This window comes from Mesoplodon densirostris, chromosome 11, assembly GCF_025265405.1.
Source record: "Mesoplodon densirostris isolate mMesDen1 chromosome 11, mMesDen1 primary haplotype, whole genome shotgun sequence".
Taxonomy (NCBI): Eukaryota; Metazoa; Chordata; class Mammalia; order Artiodactyla; family Ziphiidae; genus Mesoplodon; species Mesoplodon densirostris.
The window spans coordinates 71,484,861-71,508,792 of NC_082671.1; the positions used below are offsets into that span (position 1 = coordinate 71,484,861).

General features: G+C 51.6%; 1 protein-coding gene across 2 annotated transcripts; it reads left to right on the forward strand.

The window, feature by feature from the left end:
- The first annotated feature begins 207 nt into the window (after positions 1 to 207).
- On the forward strand, positions 208 to 19,491 carry IFT27 (intraflagellar transport 27). Of its 2 annotated transcripts, XM_060112883.1 has the most exons (8): positions 208 to 621; positions 7,760 to 7,839; positions 8,167 to 8,226; positions 9,860 to 9,919; positions 11,904 to 12,021; positions 12,947 to 13,056; positions 16,012 to 16,062; positions 19,269 to 19,315. In XM_060112883.1, exons 1-7 carry the CDS (start codon positions 588 to 590, stop codon positions 16,030 to 16,032), a joined length of 483 nt encoding a protein of 160 aa, XP_059968866.1. In that variant the 5' UTR covers positions 208 to 587; the 3' UTR covers positions 16,033 to 16,062; positions 19,269 to 19,315. The 2 variants fall into 2 exon arrangements, with proteins under 2 accessions (XP_059968866.1, XP_059968865.1); XM_060112882.1 differs by lacking the exon at positions 16,012 to 16,062 and having other exon boundaries at positions 19,269 to 19,491.
- The last annotated feature ends 4,441 nt before the right edge of the window (positions 19,492 to 23,932 follow it).

The following is a 23,932-nucleotide window of genomic DNA, read 5'->3' on the forward strand; positions in this document are numbered from 1 at the left end:
GGGCGGGAGGCGGAGATGATTGACATCTCCTACAACTATTAGTCAAGCGAGATAAGCTTGAAGAGCAGATACTACTACGAATTATCCTGCGAGGAAATGTTGTTAGCCGCGCCCCCTCCTCCCACTGGTCTCCGTGAGCCTTCGGGGTGGGAGCTTTTGATGGCAGCCAATCGACGGTCAACGAGGAGGAGGACGACGATGAGGAGGCGGGGCAGGCGGGCTATGGTTTCCCGGAGAGCACCTCTGTCTCAGTGCTTGCGGCCGGAGGGTTGCTGGGTCACTATTCCCGAACCGCACTGCCAGGGGCTGGGCCGAGTAGAGAGCCGCATCGCCTCGCTGGCACCTTCCAGGCTGCCTTCTGAGGCCTTGAACTTGGCCCCATCTGGCGCTCCTGTGCGCCCCGCTGCGACCCTAGCGCCCAATATCCTCCCCGCGGGCTGTCCGGAGGGTCCAGGCCCCATTGTCCTTGTCCCCACCGCGGCCACAGGCTCCTTGAGCGCTAGCCCTCCCCACTCCCCTTCCCAGGCAGGGCACCAACGCCTCCAGCAGCCGCTCTTCTGTCTGGTCCGTGGAGGTGGTTGGTTACCATGGTGAAGCTGGCAGCCAAATGCATCCTGGCAGGTGAGTCTGAAAACTTGCGGGTGAATACAGTCTCCGGAGTCCAGAGACTTCATAAATTGTCGAGAGCTTTTGTTCATGTAAATTGTCTACCCTCTTTCCCTTTCTCTCTCGCAAAGACGAGTTAATGCAATTACTGATAGAGTAAATTTCATTAGGCGTGGAAGAATTATCTTCCAGAGCACATTTGTAGCTCCAGGTGGCTTCCTTCACTCCCTGTCATACTCTGAGACCACCGTCACCAATTAGAGCTGTACTCAGGAGGAGTAGACTTGTTAAGAAAATCCGGCTAAGCACACCATAAGTGCTTCAACTAAACCAGGTGCTGTACCCCAGAGTTAGGCATCAGTGACTTTGGTGGTCTTTACTTATGGGATTTTTTGCCTGACCCCAATCTTATGCAAACAGGGATAGGAGACAGTAAGGTACAGTTGACCAGAGTTTGCAAAAAGCTATGTGTGTTGACTTTAAGATCCAAAGTTACGGTGCTGCCTCGTGGTCAGGAGGACATAAATGTTGAATCCCCCAAAAGTGGGAATCTTTGTTTTGCTGACTGATACATCCCAAGCAGCCAGAACATATATGTAGAACATAGTAAGTACTCAATAAACATTTGTAGAATGAATGCCTATGTGGCATGCACATTTGTGGTGTTCCTGCTCATTTAGAAAAACATTTGCCTGGATTATGGACCTGGGACCACAGAGCACAGATGTACTTTCCTGAGTCCTTACTGCTTGTCAGGCACGTGCATTTCATTTAATCCTGTCACAGTAGGTAGCACCCTGGGGTAAGTGCCGGATTGTTCTGACTTTACCGAGGCACTGGGGTGAAGTTTCTTGCCCAAGGTCACCCCCTAGCGAAGGAAGGTCATAGGCAGAATTTCAACCCCGAGATCGGCCTAAAATTCCTAATTTCCTACCTCCAAAATTCTTAACTTGTGTTACTGTTGAAACCTGTGACCTTTCTGGGTTTATCTGACCAGTTCGGGAAAGAAGCAGTGAGAAATTATGCAGAGGAAAAAGAGATCCCTTTTTTTGATTCCTCTCTTCCAGACCGAAAAGGATGGTATTTTTAATGACTTTTCCAATTTGGAAATAAAAGGGTCACACAGAAAGTTGACTGACCATAGTCAATCAGATCATACTGAGCAAAAGAAATTAATGGTTCTCAAGAGCAGTCTCTAGTTTCCAGAGCACCAGTGGGGGCAGTATTGTGTAACAAAATTAATTCTGCTGATCTTCAGATTGGCTGTGTCCTCTTGGACAAAGCACTTCTCTGAGCCTCAGTTTCCTCATGGATAAGGTGGGATCGTTTTCTTCTGAAGTTAGATTTTTTTTTCTAAATGGACCTCTCTCTCTGACTATTCTTTCTCCTACTTCTTTTTTGAATCAACTCCCATCACGAGGCTAACTTACTGAGCACCATCTATGTGTCAGCACTGCGCTAGCCCCTCACCACGGGTCATCTCAACAACCCTGTGTGGTCAGGATTATTGTCATTCTCCTCTACAGATGGGGCAGCTGAGACCCAGAGAGGTTAGGACACTTGCCCTGGGTCACACAGCTGGGTTTGGCTGAGCTGGGATCTAGATTCAGGTGATCTGATTTCCAGGGCTTTGTTCTTAGCCCCACACTCTACCATCCGCAGGCCTCAACTTGAGACTCCTTGCCCTTCTTTATACCCACACCCTCAGGTACTAGTTTTACCTGATTTCATCCACTGCCTGGGAAGTCATTCCTGAACTCCAACCTAGCCCTCAATCTGAAGCCTCCTTTTGAGGCCTCAAGGGTATCTATCTCCTCTTGGAAGTTTTCAGGGGCCAAAAGACCTCAGCAGAGTGAATCACTGCACACAGCCCTACCTCCACCACCCATCAAAACCTCGTTCTTCACCCCACCCTCACCACACAGGCCCCCTCACTGGCCAACTCTTTATTTTATGTTATTTTTTAAAACAAACACCACATTTTAAAAAATATTTATTTAATTTATTGATTTGGTTGTGCTAGGTCTTAGTGGCAGCAGGTGTGCTCCTTAGTTGTGGTTTGTGGGCTCCTTAGTTGCGGCACGTGTGCTCCTTAGTTGTGGATCACCGGCTCCTTAGTTGTGGCATGCGAATTCTTGGTTGCGGCATGCATGTGGCATCTAGTTCCCTGACCAGGGGTCGAACCCGGGCCCCCTGCATTGGGGGCGCAAGTCTTAACCGCTGCGCCACCAGGGAAGTCCCCTGACTGTTTAAAATGGAGTCAATCTGCCTTTTTTCTCTCACATAACTAGTCACCGAGGGACCTGATAATTCAAGTGCTTATTCAGTCCACATATTTACTGAGCACCTACTATGTGTTAGTCGCCACGCAAGGTGCACTGGGAGTACAAGGGTGAACCCGGCCAGCCCCCGCACTCAAGGAAGTGCTGAGTTGTGCATAATAGCTTATAACGCAAGAAACAGGAATCGAATGCCCTTTGATCCCAGAGAAATACCTCAAGGCACAGCTGCTAATTGTTCTGATTCAGATGGAAAGAAAAAAACACTTAACATTTATCTATATTTTATATGCTTCCAAATCACATAAATATTACTTAATATATATCAGGCACTGTACATGTTAACTCATTAAATCCTCATAACAATTCTATGAGATAGAAGCTGTTATCCCCATCTTGCAGATGTGGCAACTGAGGCCCAGAGAGATTACTGACCCAAGGTCATACAGTTCATAAGCGATGGAGCTGTAGTCTGTGCCCTGAGTACCATGCTGTACTTACTGCCTCTTGACATGGGATGATAAATCTGACTCCCTGGAGGGCTGCTCTGATGTCAAGTCTCATGCCACCAGCAGTGAGCTGCACTACCCACGCAGGTAAAGACAAAGGAGCGAGAAACGACCTTCAGAGGCTGGGCAGGAAGGCCATGTTGGAGCTTTGCCTGGCAGAGACTGGGCAGGATTAGGATTTGGATTAGCGCGACCTGAAAGGAGGTTATCTTCGAGGAATTTTCAGGGATCAAGAGAATAGTAGGACTGTAGAGCCCAGATTTTGTGTAAGAGATAGTCAGAGACAGAGTTGGAAGGTGGGGAGGGGTGTACAGTGGAAAGAATCCTTTGACAGGCTCTGTGTGAGAGTGTCACCAGAGGAAAGCACTGTTTTATGAAGATCTGTCTGTTGATGCCAAGCTCAGGGTGGGTTAGAGCAGGGAGAAAAACAAAAAGAGAGGGCCAGTTGGGAAGTGTTTTCAGTCCAGACCTAGTCAAGAAAACAGAAAATACATTAGGCATTTCAACAGAGAGAGCTTAATATATGGAATTGGTTCAGCATGTGTCAGAGAACTGAAAAAGCCAGAAGACAACGTTGTGATGACGCAATTGGTGGGTGGAGGTCAGGGTTGTCAGAAGCCTGAAGAAGAACCTCCCCCAACCCTGAGCTGGGATCCAGACCTCTGAGGAGGGGGCACTGCCTGGCTGGGGTGGTACCCAGTGTGTGATGCCAGCACGTGCCACCCATCCCTAGGACCCATTGCCCACTGGCCAGGAGCTCAGCCCCATGTTTAGGGTGAGAAACCGCCAAACCAATTCCAGACCATCCTGAGGGTCTGTGTCTTGAGGCCACTCCTGGTACCAAGTGCTACATGAGGCAGGGTCCAGGCAAAAAGCTGAAACTACATAGGCATCTCGACAGTGAGGATTTAGTGTGGGGTGTTCATTAAACAGGTACTGGAGGACTGGAAAGACAAAAGGGGACAGTCAGGCAGCACAGAGAGTAACTGCAGGAAGGAGCCTCATCCCAGGGCTGCAGGACGAGAGGGAAGAGGGCAGGTCGTCAGAACCTCGAAGGGCAGAAGGGTGCTGGGAGCTGAGCTGCAGGTCTCTGCGAAGGGGACGCTGCCCACTGACGCTGCTGTCTCTGAGGTGGCACACTCAGGCTGGTCCAGAAGTGCAAAAACACAAAACAAAACACAGTTGGAGGCAGCGACTAACCTTTGCTGCTGGGTGAAGGCCATCACTAGGATGACACTAAGCGAAACAGCAAGCAAAGGGGAAGGAGCAAGTCCCGCCCCCCCCGCCCACCCCCAGCCTTCCAGTCTTGCTCTTGAACTGACACTGGCAGAGCCTGACAGGAAATCCCTGGCCAAAGAGAAGCGTGTGCAGAGTCCCAGCTCCAGCATCACAAGGCAGAGCATGGATGGGTGGGTTTGGGGCTGAGACAGGAGCCCAGGTTGAAGTTGGAGGTAACTAGGGCAGTGTTGGTCATGACAACAAAGGAAGTGCGGGCTGGAGACACAGAGAATGAAGTAAGGAAGGAAGGGGAGGCTGACTGGACTTGGGAGGAAGGAGAAGGAGCCTTCAGAGGTGACTGTGGGTGAAGTCTGGGGACATCGAGAGTGGTGAAGAGAACAAGTCAGATAAATGGGCGAGGCTGCTCAGGACCCAGCCTGGCTGCAGGCACTGAGATCCGGTGAAGGCCTGACATTCCAGTGGAAACACCCACAGGGTGCTGGAAACACAACGCTTGTGAGAGGGATCCTGGCACGAGAAGTGACAGTCAAGGTAACGAGAGTAAGTGGGACCGAGTAGATGGGAACAGAGGACCAAGGACAGGCCCACAGGGGTGTCCACATCTGGGAGGCAGGCAGAGCAGCAGGAGGACCAGGCCGGTGCGGGGTCACCGGGGCCAGAGGGCTGCTGGGGGCAGGGTGCTGCTTCAAGCCGATTCATCCTTTGGAGGCATTGGGGAGCGTGAGAACTGAGGAAAACCCACTGGACTGGGCGATTATGAGGTCGCAGGTGACCTTGCATCGTGCCTTCGCAGATGGCACCCTCTCCCTCAAGCAGTGCACTCACCCCCCGCCGTCACCCCTGGGCTCAGCCTCCTCCAGGGAAGTCCTCCCCGCTGATGAAACCCCTCATCAGCTTCTCTCCTCCCTGCACCCTCAGACGCCTCGATTCTCAGCTTGTGCTCTTTGAATTTGCACTCGTCATTTTGTTGCCCTGCACATGTGTTGTATCAGTGGTCTCCCCGTCCTGGGCTCACTCGGGTCCCTCTTCAGCCGACACAGGAGGTTTTCCAGAAGTGTGGGTGACTCTAACTGACAGTCGGAAGCAAGTGTTATGAAATTAACCAGAACAGATCTGTGGGGAATTTCACAAGCGGGAAGGACCAATTTCCAACCCGATTCAGAAGCAAAATTGAAGTCGGGAGGGTGGATACAGTCATTGCACGAGATGTGCTCTGTTTGCCCTGAGATGGGTGGGTACCCAGTGAAAGTCCAGCCCACGGTCCCCCACCCCACCCCCGGTGTCCCGGAAGGCTGCGGGGATGAGGACCTGCAGGGGCAGTGTTAGAAATGGGTCAGAAGGGTCCCTGAGCTCTAGGAGAGGAGTGGGATCTGGCGGAGAGAGGGCGATGTTGGAATCCTAGGCAGGTTACCCAGCTCCTCTGAGCCTCAGTATCTTCATCTGTCAAATGAGGTTAATGATAGTCCCCGGCAGGGGGTGGAGGCTGGGACCTGGGACCTGGGAGCTGGGAAGGAGCGAATGAGATTGTATGAATGGCTCCACGACAGAGGCTCAACCCGTGTTGGTTCCCTTCTAAGAAGTGGTGGCAGGGGCTTCCCTGGTGGCGCAGTGGTTGAAGAGTCCGCCTGCCGATGCAGGGGACACTGGTTCGTGCCCCAGTCCGGGAGGATCCCACATGCCACGGAGTGGCTAGGCCCGTGAGCCATGGCCGCTGAGCCTGCGCGTCCGGAGCCTGTACTCCACAACGGGAGAGGCCACAACAGTGAGAGGCCCGCGTACCGCAAAAAAAAAAAAAAAGAAGAAGTGGTGGCAAACAGAAAAGCAAGACCTGACTAGCTCACTCAGACCTGGAGGAGTTAACGTGAAATGAAACGCCACGAGTCGGCAAATAATTGTCTCACAGGAGAAAATTATAGGTGGGAAAAGTCAAAACTGAGAAGTGAACAGAGCGGCTGGCTGTCGAGGAGTCAAGTAAAGAGGCGAGTTGAAGCCGCCTGTAACACGGGGTGAAGGTGAGACGATTGCTTCAAGGGACGCAAGGCAGAAGGGTGCGAGCGCGGTGACTTTGCTGAGGATCAAGGGGGTGAGAAGGCAGCAGACGGGTGTTCTGCCAGGGCGCTGGGTGACGGAGGGAGAATCAGCGTGAGATTCTCAAGGTGGAAAAGGTCTTGCAGATGAACACAGCGTGGTATCAAAGGAAGCCACGCAGAGCCACCGGTGGGGACGTGGGGAGGGTGCAGGAGAATTAAGGACGGGCACAGAGAGCGTCCAGCACCCTTGGGGGCCCGGGAGGAACTCCAGAATAAATTCCCCATGACCACCTTGTGCAAGGTCCAGGTCTCAGGCATGAAACTGTGACATAGATCTTTAGTTTCCAGGTACCAGTTTGTGGGGCTCTTCACTAACAAAGGAAAGCTGAGGAGATGGAGCCGGTGGGTATGAGACGGGCTTAGAGGAGCCAGTGGCTGTTGCCGATAGACTTAGAGGAGAGGCCCTGGGAAGATGGGCCCGCAGTGGTCGCACATGGGTTACCAGGAGGTGGAGGTGGAAAATGTCACTTGGAAATGGGCTTCAGGATGGCAAATGTAGCCCCTGACGTTTTGTTTCTCCTAAATGTAGAAACCCACCCAACTCTCCCCCTCTCCCCACCACCCCAGAAAAGTACGCAGGATTCTCAGGATGGACGCTGTAAACTCAAAGTGGTTCCGTTAGGGAGCTGAGCCTGTAAGTCTGTACCTGGTCACACTTCCTTACCTTCAAGACTTCAAAGTAATTTCAAGTTTGAAAAGGACAGGTTTTCCCCATCGGGTGTGTTTCAGTGGAAGAGTGTCAGTTCTATTTCCAGTGCTCAGAAGCCCTCCTTCAGCTCTGTTACCTTCTGGGTGGGTTTTTGTAGATGAAAGGATTAGCCCGGAAGAAAAGAGACTGGCCGTCATGGGTTTGGAAGATCGGTCTCAGGACCTGCTGCCCTGCCAGCGACCCTGGAGCAAGTTCCCATGAGAATCAAGCACCTTTTCCCTGAGAACTCATGGAGGTTTTCGGTTTCTAGACCAGCGTTCTGGAATGGGAGAGCCTCCAGTCAGCTTAGGATGAAAGCGGTGTTTTTCTTTTACTCTGACCTCACAGGAGACCCAACAGTGGGCAAGACCGCCCTGGCCCAGATCTTCCGCAGTGACGGAGCCCATTTCCAGAAGAACTACACCCTGGTGAGATGTGGGCGTCGTAGGCCTGGCGGAGGCTTAAAGACAAGTGATCAGATAACCCTGGGGCAGTGACTTTCCAAATGTCCTTAAGAAGCCCTAAGAGGCCTGACCGTATGGCCATAAGCCACGGGGCACGGGGCAGTGTGTGGAGCAGACTGGCCGGTGGTCGGCTGGTCACCGTGTACAGCTCGCTCGTGGGCAGGGGGTTGGACGAGACTAGGGCCTCTCTGACTTCCACACCAGAAGTGAGTCCAGAGCACAGACACTTGAGCCGGGGACATGCGTCCCCTTGGGACCCCTGACGTGCGGGCTCTCCCTTTGCCTCCACAGACAACAGGGGTGGATCTGGTGGTGAAGACGGTGCCAGTCCCTGACACGGGGGACAGTGTGGTGAGTGGTGCCCTCGCCCCAAGGGGGCTCAGTGCTGCCCCAGCTGCGCCCGAGGGCTCCGTGGTCACTGTCACCCTCCCTGGGAGAGAGGCAGTGCTGTCACCGCGGGGACAGCGATTTCCTCAGTTCTTGCCTTCCCAAGGGAAAGATTTCAGTCAAGAGACATAGAACGGTTTTAAGTACTCAGAGTTTTATTAAGCAGAGTGAAAGTACACTCCCAAGAAAGAATGAGAGTGGGCTGTCTGGAAACCAGAAGCAGCCCGCAGTGGGGTAGGGCTGGGCTTTGTAGAGTGGTGGTCCCTCCCTGTGTCCTGCGTCATTTGACTGACAAGTTGATTGACAGCTTTAGGTTCCGTAACTTTTCTCCTAGCGGACAGGCGCTTTGCGCACGAGCACCCAAACCGCAATGCTAATGTATTACACATACGGCATAATGAACCCCAGGTTACCTTGAGGCACCTTTTAGGTCTTGGTGCACCTGCACCGACCTGTGCTGGTCGGTTTATCTTGCTTAGTTCTGATAAGGCTGGTGGGCCTTGACTAGAAGAGGGAGGATCTCTGGGTGGGTTCTGATCACTAGTGTCCAGGTTGGGGAGGGGAAGATGACCCCGTCCAGGGTGGGGCGAGACCCACTCATGTCTGACTAGCTACCTACAAGTGCCAGGACTTGGCCTAGACTTGTCTGAGCATTCAGGAACAGGCTGGGGGGAACATGGGAAGCATTGTATGGAACGGATAAGGAAGAGGAAGTGAGGAAGACTGGGCTCTGGGTCTTACCCTCAGAACTTACCGAGTATTGAGGTTCCTAACCTGGGTCCCTCTGTGGGAAGCCTCGACCCTTGAAGTTGAATTGCAAGATGCTAGGTTTGCATGTGCTTTTCTGGAGAGAAGTCTTAAGAATTGCTAGATTCTTAAAGAGGTCCATGAGCAAAAAGCAATTTTAAGTACCCCGGATACAGTGAGAAGGGATAAGATGAATGCACCAACAACCAGTGTGCAAAGCAAAGGAGGTCGCTGACCTTCAGACAGCGTGTGCCAGAGGTCAGAGCCAGCGGGAAATTAACGGAGCAATTAGGGGAGACTTCCTGGAATGGCAACATTGGGGAGGGGCTCTCCCCTGGGCCGGTGAAGGTTCGGACACGGGCAGGAAGGGTCGTCCTGCGCCCTCTGCTAGAATCACACCTCAGCCATCCAGAACCATGACAGACTGTCCTACTTTAAATGCCTTCCCCAGGCCTCCTCGGTGACCTCCTTTAAAAAGGATCGTTTTAAGATTTGAAAATCAATTTGGTTAACAAAGTGCAGAATGACCTTTTGGAAAACAGCGCACTTGTCAGCCTGTCTAGCATTCTGTTCTGCCAGGTGGGAAGTCAGCTTGTTCCCGGTATTTTTGCACTCGGGGTTAGGAGAGGTGAGATGCCGCCCAGAAAGAGCCAGTTGGGGTGGGAAACCATTGTACTTGAGCTCGTTCCTCCTCCCACCGTCTTCCTCGTGCCTTGGCCAAAAGACAAATGTGTGTGCACGTGTGCCTGCGTGTGTCACCCCGAAGGTGCGCTGGGAGTCCTATCGGGGATTTGCAGCCAGGGGTTTCCCCGTGTGTAGGCTTTCCTGGGACCTGTCTTTCTGATTCCAGGAACTCTTCATTCTTGACTCGGCCGGCAAGGAGCTGTTTTCTGAAATGCTGGATAAATTGGCAAGTAGCATTCAGTCTTTTTCCTAACAATCACCACCACCTCCTTCCAAAGGTTTGCCCCTTAACAATGCCCTCACAGAAATTTCACTTCACTACAGCCACCAGGAGAAGCTACCACGGCAACGTCCTGTAAGGGGCATTCCTCCCAGCCTTGGGGTTTGTGGCCCCTTGGCAGGTAGGAGCAGCTCTTGCATGTGATTCGTGATTGCTTCCCCCCAGCCCCGGAGTGGCTGGCTCCCAATGCCCCAGAGCTGTGCACCTCGGTCCTCGCAGCCCTCCACTCCGGGGCCTCCCTTCTCTGGAGCAACCCCCTCCTGGGGGTGTTCTTTCAGCCCTCCTCCACCTCCTGGGTCTGGAGCAAAGATTTCCTTCCCTGCTAGGGGGTGCCCTAGAGGCCCCACAGTGAGGCTCACCTTCCCAGCCCACCCCCTGGTCCCACCTAGGTTTGCTCTGGGACCTGCCCCTGCTGCCCCCAGCCTTCCTCTTAGGATCCAGCTTGCTGTACCTTCCAAGGTAACCGCTCCGCTAATGTGGGCCAGTGAGCTACTTAGAAGGTCTGAGATCTCCAGAGCCCTCCCCTGCCTTTCCGAGAACAGCTACATTTTAATAGAAACTGTTTGCTGCCACCCTTTTTTTTCGCCTAAGAGAAATAGATCTAATGATGGTAATTTCACACAGGGCTGACCTCACGCATCAGTTCTTGGTGTTTTCCCACGCGGCTCCCATGGACACTGTCTGGCGCTGCCCAGCAAAGGAGATGATGTGTCTGGACAAGTCAGGGTCACACGCTGCCCATGCTGGGTCCCCTCACTGGGGCCTGGAGGAGGGAGGTCTCTCCTGCACGTGCACAGGAGTGGTCAGTGTGACTCTAGCTAGAGCTCTGTAGTCTGTGGAGTGAAGGTGTGAAGGGATCATCAGTTTAGTCCAAGCTCCTCCCATCCTGGGCACCTCCGGGAGGGGGGCCAGTGTTGCTTCAGGGGCAGGAGGGTGAAGCCTCCAGAGCCAATTCTGGGCTGGCCTTCCAAGGACAGCTGGAGGGAAAAGGATTCTCCCTCACACCCTGGGAGGTGACAACACCCCAGAGATGAACCAGGCTCTAATTGTGCAGAACGGGGGTCCCTCCCCAGAGGCCAGGGCATCGCCAAGAGTCACACGCACCAAGACTAACCTCACAGCCTAAGCAGGGCTGCCCCGCGGCCCCGTGCCAGGCAGCAGGATGGCCCAGGAGTCTGAGCAGCCCCTGAAGGCACCAGCCCCTGAGAGCATAGCCCTGGTTCTTAATTGGGGCAGCGAACCCTGTCCAATTGCTGGTCTGGTTTGGATTAGGGCTGATACACTGCAGGAGAAGCAGAAAGTGCCCTTTGCCTTTTGAAAAGCCGGCCCTTATTAGGAAAATGTAAGCAAACCAGCTTCCAGTGAGTGGCTAATGAAAAAAGGATGCTCTTTCAGGCCTGCAAAGCAGAAAAGCATATCACCTTGCATAATAGTGGGCCCTCTATGAGAATGAGTAGAAGAATGAGTTAATGGAACCGGGGCAGGCAAAGCGTTTCTGGGTAGAGAAAAGCCTCAGCCCCGCCCTGGTGTTTAAAGCCTGTGTGACCTGGGCAAGTCAGTTACCCTCTCTGAACTCAGTTTCTTCAGCTACACAGTCGGGATCTTCAGACCAGCCCTGCAAAGTTGGGAGGTTTCACGATGCACAGAAAATGCCCAGCAGAGAGCCTGGCACGAATGCGAGCTATTGCCCTCGCCATCACCATCCCGGACCTAGGCCTTCCCCGCCACTTCGCCCAGCCCTCCCGTTCATTCCTGTGGGTGTATCGCTTTCTTCTGTGGATGTGGCTCGGTTTTCTGATTCACATCCCCTTTAGAATTTTTCACTTCCCTCTGCCCACGTGTCCCTTCCCTTAGAAGGCCACATTTCCTCCCAGTCTAGAAGTCACTTTCGCTGTCAGTGACGTGTCCCCATCCTGTCTCCCTTGCACAGTGGGAGAGTCCCAACATCTTGTGTCTCGTCTACGACGTGACCAACGAGCAGTCCTTCACCAACTGCAGCAAGTGGCTGGAGAAGGCTCGGTCACAGATTCCAGGCGCCACCCTCCCAGGTACGAGCTGCAGGCATCCGGGGTTTCCAGCAGCACCTCTGACCTTCAAGTTCAAGGGCACAGGGTCACTGCAGACATGGCTGTGGGTGCAGAAAAAGGGTGCCCTGGTCTCTGAGTGTGATGGTCTAGACCATACCCTGGCTCTGCCTCAGCAACCACGGAAAGCTCAGTGAGTTGCCCCACCTCTGTGAGTCTGTAAAATGGGCCTGCTGACGCCCCCCTGACACGGTTATGGGGTGACTCAAGATAATAAGGGGGAAGGTGCTGTGATAGGAATATGAGTTGTTATTTCCGGAAAGCTAACCCCAGGGAAGCAGTCCTCATTTTCTCCTGTATGTGGGGCACCAGTAAACATGCAGGGCCCGTTTTCACTTCTGAATGCTCTCAATCAGTTTATTTTTCATCCCTATGTGAGATCAACAAATTCTCCTCATTAGAGACCAGGGAAAGCGATCTCCAGAGACAGGCTCAAAAATTAGCCACAGCGGATGCAGCTGGCAACAGAACCAAATTACCCCTGAGTGCCTGATGCTGAGCCCAGCCCTCAGATTAGTGTTAATGAGCATTTTGAAAGTTTGCTCCATGAGCTAGGAATGATCGCAAATGCTCACATCAGTTTGGTCCTCGCCTTCACGGTTTGCAGCCATAGGGAGAGGAGGCGGACAGGTACCCAGGAGGTCTAGCAGAGGGGCTGAGCGAAAGCTGCAGGTACAAAGCGCCGGCCTCCCGCTCTGCTGCGGCCCTCGGGGGCCCGTGCAGGGTCGGTGCAGGGTCTCTGGTCATGCTCATCACCTCGGATCAGGGAGCCCCTCTCAGATGAGGTTTTACACACCTCAAAATTAGGCTGCTTGCTCTTTTATCTCTCCAGCTGTCCTCCCAGACGGCCACGGTTAAATGCGATGCTCCGATTGTTTCTCTCGAGTAGGTGTACTGGTGGGGAACAAGACAGACCTGGCCAGCAGGCGAGTGGTGGAGTCGGCCCAGACCCGGGCATGGGCACTGGGCCAAGGCCTGGAATGCTTTGAAACATCCGTGGTAAGTATTTCCGCCTGCACCGTAGCCAAGTCTGGAGCAGACCTCGGCTGGAAGCGGTTTTTCACATGACCTCACATGCATCAAGTTGTTAGTCCACCATATGCAGAGCCTAATTTGGAGCTGATGTTTACATCCTTAGCCCAAGATCTCTTCTCAGTATAGCAAGAGTCACTCGTGTGTTACAAACAAGCAGATCAGCCAGCCAGCCAGCCCTGGGAAAAGCTGGATCTCAATTAGTAAGAAACACAAGTGTATTGTGTTCAGTTACTGTGACACTTGATGTTGGCATGAGACATCTTGGGTTACGGTGTTGTTGGCACATTATTTCATAGACTCTCAAAATCAGCCCCATGATCCAGGAGCTGGCCCCCATTCCCCACTTTGTGTTGGGGTGAAGTGACTGGCCCATGCGTCACGTTGACTCACGAAGGGGTGAGCCAGGACTAGGATCTCTGACTTCTGGTTCCCGTGCTCCCTGCCCCTACCTTGCCGCAGCCCCGGGGTGACACCAGGCCATAGAGTGTCCTCTGGTCTATTCATCAAGAACCTTGGGAAGGGGGACGGTCAGAGGGATTTGTTCCCGGCCCCTTCAGTACCCGATAACCATGATTTGGGCATGTTCACGGTATTGTGGGAAGCTCCCTCCTACGTGGGGAGTTCTGAGGTCCCAGCCTCCCTGCAGCCAGGGCGCAGGCACGTGACCCAGGCTACACCAATCAGAAACACTTGTGTGCTACTGTGGAAGGGGGTCAAGTGAAGACACCCCCCTGCGGGAGCCGCCCAGAAACACCCACTTCAGAGCCAGCAGGGACCAAGGTGCCAGCCGCAGTGCCCCTTCCTGGGGTTGCTGGGGAGACTTGCCATGTCTGGCACAGCCTGAAACATCCCTGGTGGTAACTTGGACTTCATTCCTGGCCTTGTGGCCTCTGGCCCCGACTGATTCCTTGGTCCTCCCAGAGAGTCAGTGCGCTAGTTAATAAATAGCCCTGAGGTCGTTTTCTACTCAAACTCTCCTTAAGCCACAGGCACTCTTGTTGTTGCATCTATGAAATTTGGCCAATGCTGCTATTCAGTTGCTGTATGGATGTGAATTTCTTAAACCCCCTCAAAGCGGCATGCTTCCTTAGGGAAAGGAGCGAGTGCAGGCAGGTGCTCTGACCTCCGACGGTGAATTGCAGGACTAGCTGTGGGCCGCTCGGTGTGTTATTTAACCTGTTGGTGCCCCAGGTCCTTCACCTATAAAGTGGGGATAGTAAAATATATCCCTCATTGAGTAATAAATATGAGAATTAAGTCAGATGGTGAATATAAAAACACTTAGCCCGAAGTCTGAGGCATAGGAAACGCTCAGTCAATGTTAGCTTTTTTAAATATAAACATTCCCTCTAGTCATCTCATTTATGCTATTATTACTCACTAAATCCTTGTATTGCTAGATTGTGCAGAGATAAATGTCAGTTTTGCCTCTGGTCCAATGATCACAAATGCTAAATTAGTGAAGTTCCAATTAGCAGGCTTTTACTATATAGAGGGTTGCCCATCTTGTATGCAGGACGCCTTTGAGCAAAGCAGTAAGCTGTACCACCCACAGCAAACAGTGTCTTCCTATTCCCCCCTCCTGCATTCAAATTTATGAAGTTGCCTCCTTACCCCAATATCCCACGTTCCCTGGAGCTCTTGACGGAACTCAGAAATTAACACCCACTCCCAACACTTCCATCCCCAAAGGCCACTGGGCTGCATGTTTAAACTCTGGTCAGGTGCTTGCCACTACACGATTGAAACGGGAGGGTATAAATGATGTCTGACGAGGCTGCAGTTAAGCGCTTGGTATTAACTGTGCAAGTTAACTAGTCCCCCACTGAGTTGATGCCAACAAAAGCACCACCGGCAGCTCGGTTAAGAAAGCTGTAATTAAAAAGGAGATATAACCAAATGCCATTTGAGACGCAGCCAAGTCCTGACACCAAGCCCATCTCCTCCTTTCTTTCTAAATGCAGCCATAATTGTCCTGCAGACCTAAAGGAGATACCTACATGGCCATTTGACTTTCTTTTTTCTTTATAATCCCATCCCCAGAACATACTCATTTTAAAACTGGAGGTTTTGTACCCTTTGACCACTTTCACCCGTTTCTCCCACCCCCATCCCCACCGCCCCTGACAACCACCAGTCTACTCTCTGTTTCTGAGTTTGTTTTTTGTTAGATTCCACACATAAGTGAGAACATAACAATATTTATCTTTCTCCGCTGGCTTATTTCACTTAACATAATACTCTCAAGGTTCATCCACGTTGTCACAAGTAGCAGGATTTCCATCTTTTTTATGGCTGAATAGTATTCATGTGTGTGTGTGTGTGTGTGTGTGTGTGTGTGTGTACCACATTGTCTTTATCCATTCATTCTTCAGTGTACACTTAGGTTGTTTCCATGTCTTGACTACTGTCATGACTAGTCTCTTGGCAGTGAAGATGAGGATGCAGCTATCTCCAAGGAAGTGATTTCGTTTCCTTTGGTTACATACTCAGAAGTGGGATTGCTGGATCATATGGCAGCTCTATTTTTAATTTTTGAGGAACCTCCATACTGTTTTCCATAGTGGCTGCACCAATGTTCATACCCACCAACAGTGCACAAGGGTTCCCTTTTCTCCACATCCTTACCAACACTTACCTCTTGTCTTTTTGATGATAGCTATCCTCACAGGTGTGAGGTGATATCTCATTATGGTTGATTTGCATTTCCCTGATGGTTAATAATTATGGGTACCTTTTCATGTACTTGTTGGCTGTTCAAATATCTTCTTTGTAAAAATATCTGTTATTCGTCCTTTGCCCGTTTTTTAATCAGAGTATTTGTGTTTTTGTTGTTGAGTTGCACAAATTCCTTGTATATTTTGGATATCAACCCCTTATCAGATGTGTGGTTTGCAAATATTTTCTCTCATTCTGCAGGTTGCCTTTTCATTTTGTTGATGATTTCCTTTGCTGTGCAGAAGCTTTCTGGTTGGTGTAGTCCCACTTATTGATTTATGCTTTTGTTGTCATATTCATAAAATTATTGCCAAAACCACTAACAAGGATCTTTTTCCCAATGTTTTCTTCTAGGAGTTTTTTTGGTTTCAGGTCTTAAGTTCAAGTGTTTAATCCATTTTGAGTTAATTTCTGGGAGGTGTAAAATAGGGATCCAGTTTCATCCTTTTGCATGTGAATATCCAGTTTTCCCAGCACCATTTATTGAAGAGATTATCTTTTCTCCATTGAGTATTCCTGACTCTACTGTCAAATATTAGATGACCATGTATGTGGGGCAATTATTTCTGGGCTCTCAATTCTGTTCCATTGGGCTTCGTGTCTGTTTTTATGCCAGGACCTTATTGTTTTGATTATTATAGCTTTGTAATAGGGTTTGAAATCAGGAAATGTGATGCCTCCAACTTTGTTCTTTTTCAGGATTACTTTGGCTATTCGAGGTCTTTGTGGTTTCTCTTTGACTTTCTAACACCCCTCAATATTTGGCATTTTCACACCAAAAAATTTAAAAGCATTTCTTTAAACAGCAGTTAAAAGTTTAAAATGCATTGCTTATTACTGTAAGAAGTTGGACAGTATTAAATAAAAGCGAGTTCAGGAAAGATCCATAGGGATGGCTTCCCTTGCAGGAAGGTGAGGGGAAGGGAACTGATGTTTCTTGAGCACCTACTGTGTGCTAAGTGTCTTGCACACATTATCTATTTAGGCTTCTAACAGTCCTGCTGCTATCCGTATCTTACTGATGACAAACAGACTCAGAAAGACTGTGTTGCTTTCCCTGGTTGCCCAGCTAACGAGTAGTGGAACCAGAACTAGAACACAGGCCAGCCTGTTCAGCTTGATAACCTTCTAGAAGGGGCTCTGGCCTCCCACAGAGCCTACTTTGGGAGTCTCAGGGGCAGAATTCTAGGCCAGATTAAGCACTAGTCTGAGCCTGCTCTAAAAGATTCTTCACGCAAAGCAGACCTACTCTACAGCTGTCAAACTATGTCAGCAAGATTATGATTCATCATTTAACAAAAGGGTTCCTATCATTGGCAAGCCTTCCTAATGCATTTGGAAAATGGTTCTGTTTACATCTGCTATTTCAGGAGCACTCCGTGTGTATAAAGAGACTTGCCTCCATTGAATTCCCTACTTTTTATGTTGCGTTCTCCGAAGATCTGGCTTTCAAGAGCTTTCAGATTCAGTTAGAAATCCTTCTGCATGTGCTTTGCAGGCCTCATTCTCTTCCCATTCAATGCTTAACTATACTTGCAACCGACGTAACGTTTGCTATTTGACTTTGGCATAGCCTAGGACGTTACGCTCTGTACAGTCAAAAGTGTCTTGCAAATATAACTGAGTTATTCTTCTTATGTCTGGCTGAAGAGTGACAGCCTTCCGGTCCTTGGCAGTCATGAGTTGAGTATAGACGCTCGTCTGGGCCACCAGCTGTCTTCTCATTTCTCAGCACCCTCTCAGCACTGCCACCTCTGGTTCTGCTCTTGGTGACTTGTCTCCTCCACTTTTGGGACAGGAAGTCCGGTAACTTTCTGCAGGAACTGGTTTCCTTTTGCGCGCTTCTGTCACCCCAGCTGGCAGAGTGAAAAGGCTGCTCTTCTCAAATTTGGGGCATCTGAATTCTAGACTGGGCTCTGCGTAAACCAGCTGGGCCACTGCACCTCTGGGCCCCAGACTGCTGTCTATAAAACAAAGGCACTGAGCTTGATGACTTCGTTCCATCCTTTGGTTTGGAAATCCTTCCGTTTTGTTGGGGATATTTCATTACCTCTTATCAAGGCTGCACTTTTGCCCCCAGCTACGGATTGTTTGAAAACAGGTTCTTGTGCATTCATAGTTTGAGCTACTGTCTTGAAAGTAGTGGGTGCTTTCTTCTGCCAACTTATTTCTTTAAAAAAATTTTAAATACCCATGGATGCACACAAGAGAGAGTGAGAAACGATAGCTAAGTGGAGAGGGTACCATTTTCTTTCTCCCAGAGCCTGTCAGGCTCACCCTATAGGGCTGGTTCTTCCTACCAGATGAAGAAAATCTAGGGCAAGTTCCAGAACTTTTCTGATCTCTCTCAGATAATAAAAACAAATCCTTTGGTCACATTTAGTCACAAAATTATTCATTATTTCACGTATTGAAATGCCCAGTCCTGAGTGACTGTCAAAATTCGTAAAGTCAGCTTCGCCTCGTGAGCCTGCTGTGGGAAGCAGGGCCAGGCTGCTGCATCTGTGTTTCTGGACCTGTGCTTCCGCACCAGCTCACTTCTGTTGGGACCTGCTGTGGCCCCTCTGGACTTGCCAGGTGTCAGAGATGCCCTCCCTGCCCCCATCAGGGGTGCTCTTTCCCCTGCGGCTTCCAGCTCACAGGTGGCACCTCCTCAGGCTAGGACACCTCCTCACCTTTCCTGCAATCTCAATTCCGGGCCGCCCATTCTTGTTGGGTCCCATCACCCTCCTGGAGGCTGTCCCCGCGGAGTCCCTTTAATACAGCTCCAGGCTGGGCTTCCGCTGGGCCCGCTGCCGGTCCAGGGAAGCGTTGCTGCAGCCCCAGTTTGACAGAGGAGGCGTTGCGGGCCATCCCCAGTCTGCCCTCTCCTGCTTGGCCATCCAGACAGCCAACCCCAGCCTCACCTTGATGCTTCCCAGGCCCGGGTCCAGCACTGGCCTAGGTCCCCGGGCTGCAGGCTTCCTCTTGGGACCCTCCCACTGACCTCAGGATGAGGGAGAAGCACCCGCATCCTGGGGTAAATGCCACAGCACTCCCTGACCTCCATCCTGTCTGGTCCTCCCTCCAGAGTGTGGAGGTCCTTGCCATCTGTTGTTTTGCTTTGACCTTTGGGGCCTCAGTCAAAACTAAGCAAGAAAGAGTCTCGTTTTAACATCCCGTCACACACAGAGCAAGAGTGGCTAAAAGTACAGGCTCTGCAGGAACAGGTCTAGGTTCAGAGCCAGCTCCATCACGGGCAAGTGTGTGGCTTTCGGCACGTGACCTCAACCTCTCCACATCTCAGTTTCCTTCTTGTAAAACGGGAGGAACGGTAGTAGCTGCCCTGAGTGGTGGGGGTGGTGGGAAGAAGTTGGGGCAGAGGGCGGAGCACCTGGCAGGAGGGAAGAGTGGGCGATGCCAGCTCTCTGTGACAGTCCTAAAACCAACCAACCGACGTCTTCAATTTGTCTCTCCAGAAGGAGATGGAAAACTACAAAGCCCCCTTCCACTACCTGGCCAACCAGTTTCACCACCTGTACCAGGAGAAGCTGGAGGTTTTCCAGGCGCTGGTATGAGGGGCTGGCTGGACCTTTCCCCGCGATGGAACCTGGCCGCGGGCTCCGTCTCCTCGGGAGATGGGAGAAGATAGAGTTGCCTGGGTCCTTCCAATCTATCGTGACAGCTTTAAATAAAATGAGAAAAATGGAGAAGCAGCAGCTCATTCCGTTCTTGGTCGGGGCAGCCCTGGTGCCATTTTACACTCTGGCTGCTGCTTCCAGAGCAGCCGCCAGTGGTGGGAGCTGGGTGTCCTGCCCTCCCCGAAGGGCCTCCCCGCAAAAGCCCATCCCACAACTTGCCGTCGTTGAGGTGCTCAGCTTGGAATCTGCCACATGGCCAGGGGGCTGATGGCCCTCTCCTTATTCTAGCAGATTCGACTTTGCTGCCTGTCCCGCTGTCCACCTTGCTCCTTAGCCAGAGCTCCCTGGTGATGACTACTGTCCCTTTGCAAAACAGTGCCCTCTGCCGGCTGCCCTGGGTACCTCTTCTTGATAAAGACCCAGCCCCTCCCAGCTGCCGGGAACCCTGAACTTGGCACCCAGGGAGCCGAGAATGAGGCCACTTTCCTTTAATGACCCTCCTCTCAGCAAGCCGGGAAGCAGTCATAATTCTTTGCACTGAGCTTGACTGTTTTCCATCCTGTCTCTGCTGCCAGATTAATCTTCCTAAAACACCACTTTCATCATTTTACTCCCCTGATTAAAGACCCACGGAAGTTGCTCATTGCCCCCTAACCTCAGGGCTGCGGGCCAAGGTCTGGCATTGAAGCTTGCCTCTGACTGTCACCCTCACCTGGGGGTCCAGTTTCTTTCAGCTCCAGGGCCCCAGAGGGTCATCACCCTCTCTCAGTCCCCCTCTTGGTGGGAGTTGGGGTGCTGTGCAGGGTGCTGGCTTTGGCGGTAGGCAGATTCTGGGTCTGTCCCAGTGATAGCAGTCATAATGGAAATTAACTCTGGTTGCTGTTTATGACCTGCCATGTCTCTACATGAGCTGAGCACATTACACGTATCAGCTAATTTAATCCTTACAACGTGGAGTCTCGCTGCCCCACTTTTACAAATGAGGAACCAGAGTCAGAATCATGGACGCCAGAGCCTGGCCCACAGCTGCCGCCCCCCTGCGTCCACCTGAGCTTGGCCGGGAGGAGGAGGAGGTGATGGCTCGGTTGCCCCTTGAGGTCACTGTGAGAAGTGAGATAACATGAAGGGCATCGGCCACGTATCGACCACCTCGGGCCCCTCCCATCCCCCCTTCCTGTCACTTCTCAACACAAACTCACTGTAGCCACAGCCATCTTCCCAGTGAGTCATTTCTTTCAGAAGATGGAGGCCTGCAATTCGCCGGGCATTTTCCTGGGCACTGGTCACATCAAGCTGTGGGTCTCTTGGCCCGTGTTCCGGAAGGGAAGATCTACAATAAACAACCAAGGAGACACGGAGGCCCCAGAATTGGTTACTGGGACCCATGGCTGTGGCCAAAGAGATGCTAAGAAACCCACTTCCTAAAGAGATCACAAAAGGCTGGGGCCACCTTCCCCGGGGCACCCTGGAGGTGCCCCGCCCCTCCACTCCTTGCTCTTTGCGGTTTATATAAGAAAATCGAGTGGTCAAGAGGAGGAGGGAGTGAGGGTGGACAGTGTTGGTGGATGGGTACCACTCCCTCTCCGGCCCCACCCCCAGAACCAGGCACTGGAGACCCCAGGAGAATCCTCCTAAGAAGAGACAGAGGACACTGCCGAGAAGAGGAGGCTGGCACCTTGCTCCCCAGCTGCATGCTCGCAGAGCTGCAGGAGCCTGGTGCCAACTGCAGGGACAGGGTGGTGAGGGCGTCCTTGGGGGAGCTTGGCACGCATCCCCTAGCCTTGTGCCTGGCTCCCTCCAGGGGGATCGGGGAGGGGGGGATGCAGAAGCCTGTGCCACCAGCAGGGGGAGCAGGTGCTCCCACCTCCGCTGCTCATGGCCCCCAGGGGGCTCACGTGGGGACCCACACAGAGGGTGGGACGCTGAGAGCAAAGTGTCAGTCCCTGTTCTGGGAAATGGGGACTTGGAGAGTAAAACAAAAATCCCTACCCTCAGGGTGCTTACATTCTAGTGGGGTGAGAAAGAAGTTCACTTAGGGAAATCCGGCAGTCTGATGGATGGTAACAGAGCAGGGCGTGCAGAGGGTGTGCCAGGGAAGGGGTAGCGGTATGAAATAGGGAGGTTAGAAAAGATCCCCCTGAGAAGGGGACAGTTCAGCAAGATCTGAGAGGGCAGAGTGGCCCCTCTCAGTGTGGTTGATTCATAGGCCCCTCTGAAGTGGAAAGCCCGCCTTCCACTTTCTTTACCTGGCGGCTGGCACTGGGTCTGAGCTGTATGTATGGACTTTGGGGGGATCTGGAGATGGATGGGACTCAGTGCCTGCCCTAGAATCACCTACAAGCCATAGAAGAGAAAGATGAGCCAACACTTCACTTCTGAACCCCAGTGGAACCCCAAAAGCGTAGGCACCAGGGTCCCCCACTGCTGTGGACGAGCACAGGAGCTGAGCGCTTCTCCTGCTGTCTTTGGGACATTCCCTGTCCTCCACGGTTTCCTTCTTCTGCGAGGAATGGTCTGAGGCAGGGGCCTGGCCTCTTTCTGTTCACTCCCTGGCTCTGTGAAGCCGACCCTTCTGCGGTACCTTTTGCTGCCTGCTGGCATCACTTGGGTTCACCGACCAAGAGGGCAGAGAAGCCTGGGTGAGTGGGAGTGTGGGAACACAGCGGGACCCATTGTGTTTTGGAGTGGTCGCTTAGAAATACAGACCCCAGTTCCAACATGGGCCCTCAGGCACTTTCCAGGCCGAGTTCTTTGTTGGGGTGCCGCCCTGGAAGAGTTCCCCATTCAGGTGTGGATGGCATGTGAGGCAGCCCCAGGGGCGTGTCCTGGGCCCAGTGGTTCACCCTGACACTGTTTTTGCCATGAGCACCAGCCCTTAGTTTTCCATGACTAAGGAAAACTCTCCTCTTCTGTGAGGAGACTCAGAGAGCAGGAGGCTACCTGCTGTAGCTAAAATACATGCGTTCTGGTGCTAAAATGTGTATTTTAAAATGGCATATTGCAAATTAAAAATTTCCTGTCCCAAACTGGGATGGCAGTCAGAGCAGATTCAGTGGAGCCCAGGATGGGAGCTGAGAATCATGCTAACCCAGATCTCTTGGAGGAGTTTTTGGTTTTGAGAGAAGCTTTTGGTTTTGCACCTGCCAGTCCCATCCCTGGGTCCATCTTGGTGCAGGGGCCCTGCTGCATATCGGGATGGCTGAGGCTGTGCCCTCAAGGAACTCAAGTCTCACAGGCAAGAAGGGTTTCCAGGGACCTCGCAGGGAAACACCCAGTGTCAACCAGGGAAAAGCATTCCAGACAAAGGGAACCACACGTGCAAAGGCCCTGAGGCATGAAGCAGGGTCCCCCTTGAGGAACTGTGCGTGAAGCACTGGGTGAGGAGTGAGGGGTGCCCAGCTGGTGAGAGGTTGGAGAGAAGGCAAAACAAGAGCATGGAGGTTTTGGTACATAGACCAGAGAAGTTGGACTTTTTCCAGAAGGAAATAGGAAGCTTTAAGGGTTTTAACAGAGGTGACTCACCTGGATTTCTGCTTTAGAAAGATCAGCCTAGGGGGAAATCAGTGGAGGCAGTGGGAGAGGAGGTGCTTGGAGATTAAGGAGACCAGTTCAGAGACGTCCCAGTATTCTGGCCGAGAGCTGATGGGGAAGATGTGGAGACAAGGTTTCACCCATCTCCAGCATTAACAAGAACTTTGTATTTTCAGCCCAATTTAGAATTGTTTTCTCCCCCACCCCACCCATTTTCTCAGAACACCAACTGATTTTTTTTAACACTTTATCCTTTATTTACTTTAGAGACAGAGAAAACACAGAGAGAGGGACTTCTTTGGGTTGCAAACCGTTAGTGATGGAGCCAGGATTAAGAACTTCGGCTTGCCAGGCCTCGGCGGATTTTATGATATTTATGTATACAACGCCCGCTCACTCTTTTGCTCTGCCAGTAAACAGAGCTGATCAATATGAAGAGGACAGCAACGAAGAGCTCGTTTCCATCCTAAAAAGGCAAGAGGACTGGGAAGATTCATTAGGAGAAAATATCGAACAGCCAGTGTCTGAGTTTTACCTGTGATGTGACGGGGGAGAAAGTGCATTTTTGCGGAAGCCATTATGTTACTGTCCTAGGGACAGAGGGGGTGACCTCAGAATGGAGCATGGTGGCAAGCAACCAGGAGAGCAAAGACAGTGTCGGTTCCTAGCAGGCAGGAACCACATCGGATACTCCTTATTGGTCCTCTAGAAGCAACTGGGGTTTAGTGGAAAAAGCAATGGTTTCATGTCAGAAGAATGGAATTAGAATTGCTGCTGTGTGTCTGTGGGCAAGGCACTCACCCTCTCTGATGGCCAGCACCAGCTTCCCTATTATCAAATGGGAATGACAGCATCAACCTTACCTATTACCGTGTGTAGATTAAGATGTGTAAAACCTCCTTCTACAAAGCATGGTATATTTAAAAATCCAGCTGATTTCCAAATTTTCTTTACTGGCTTTTTTATGAGCA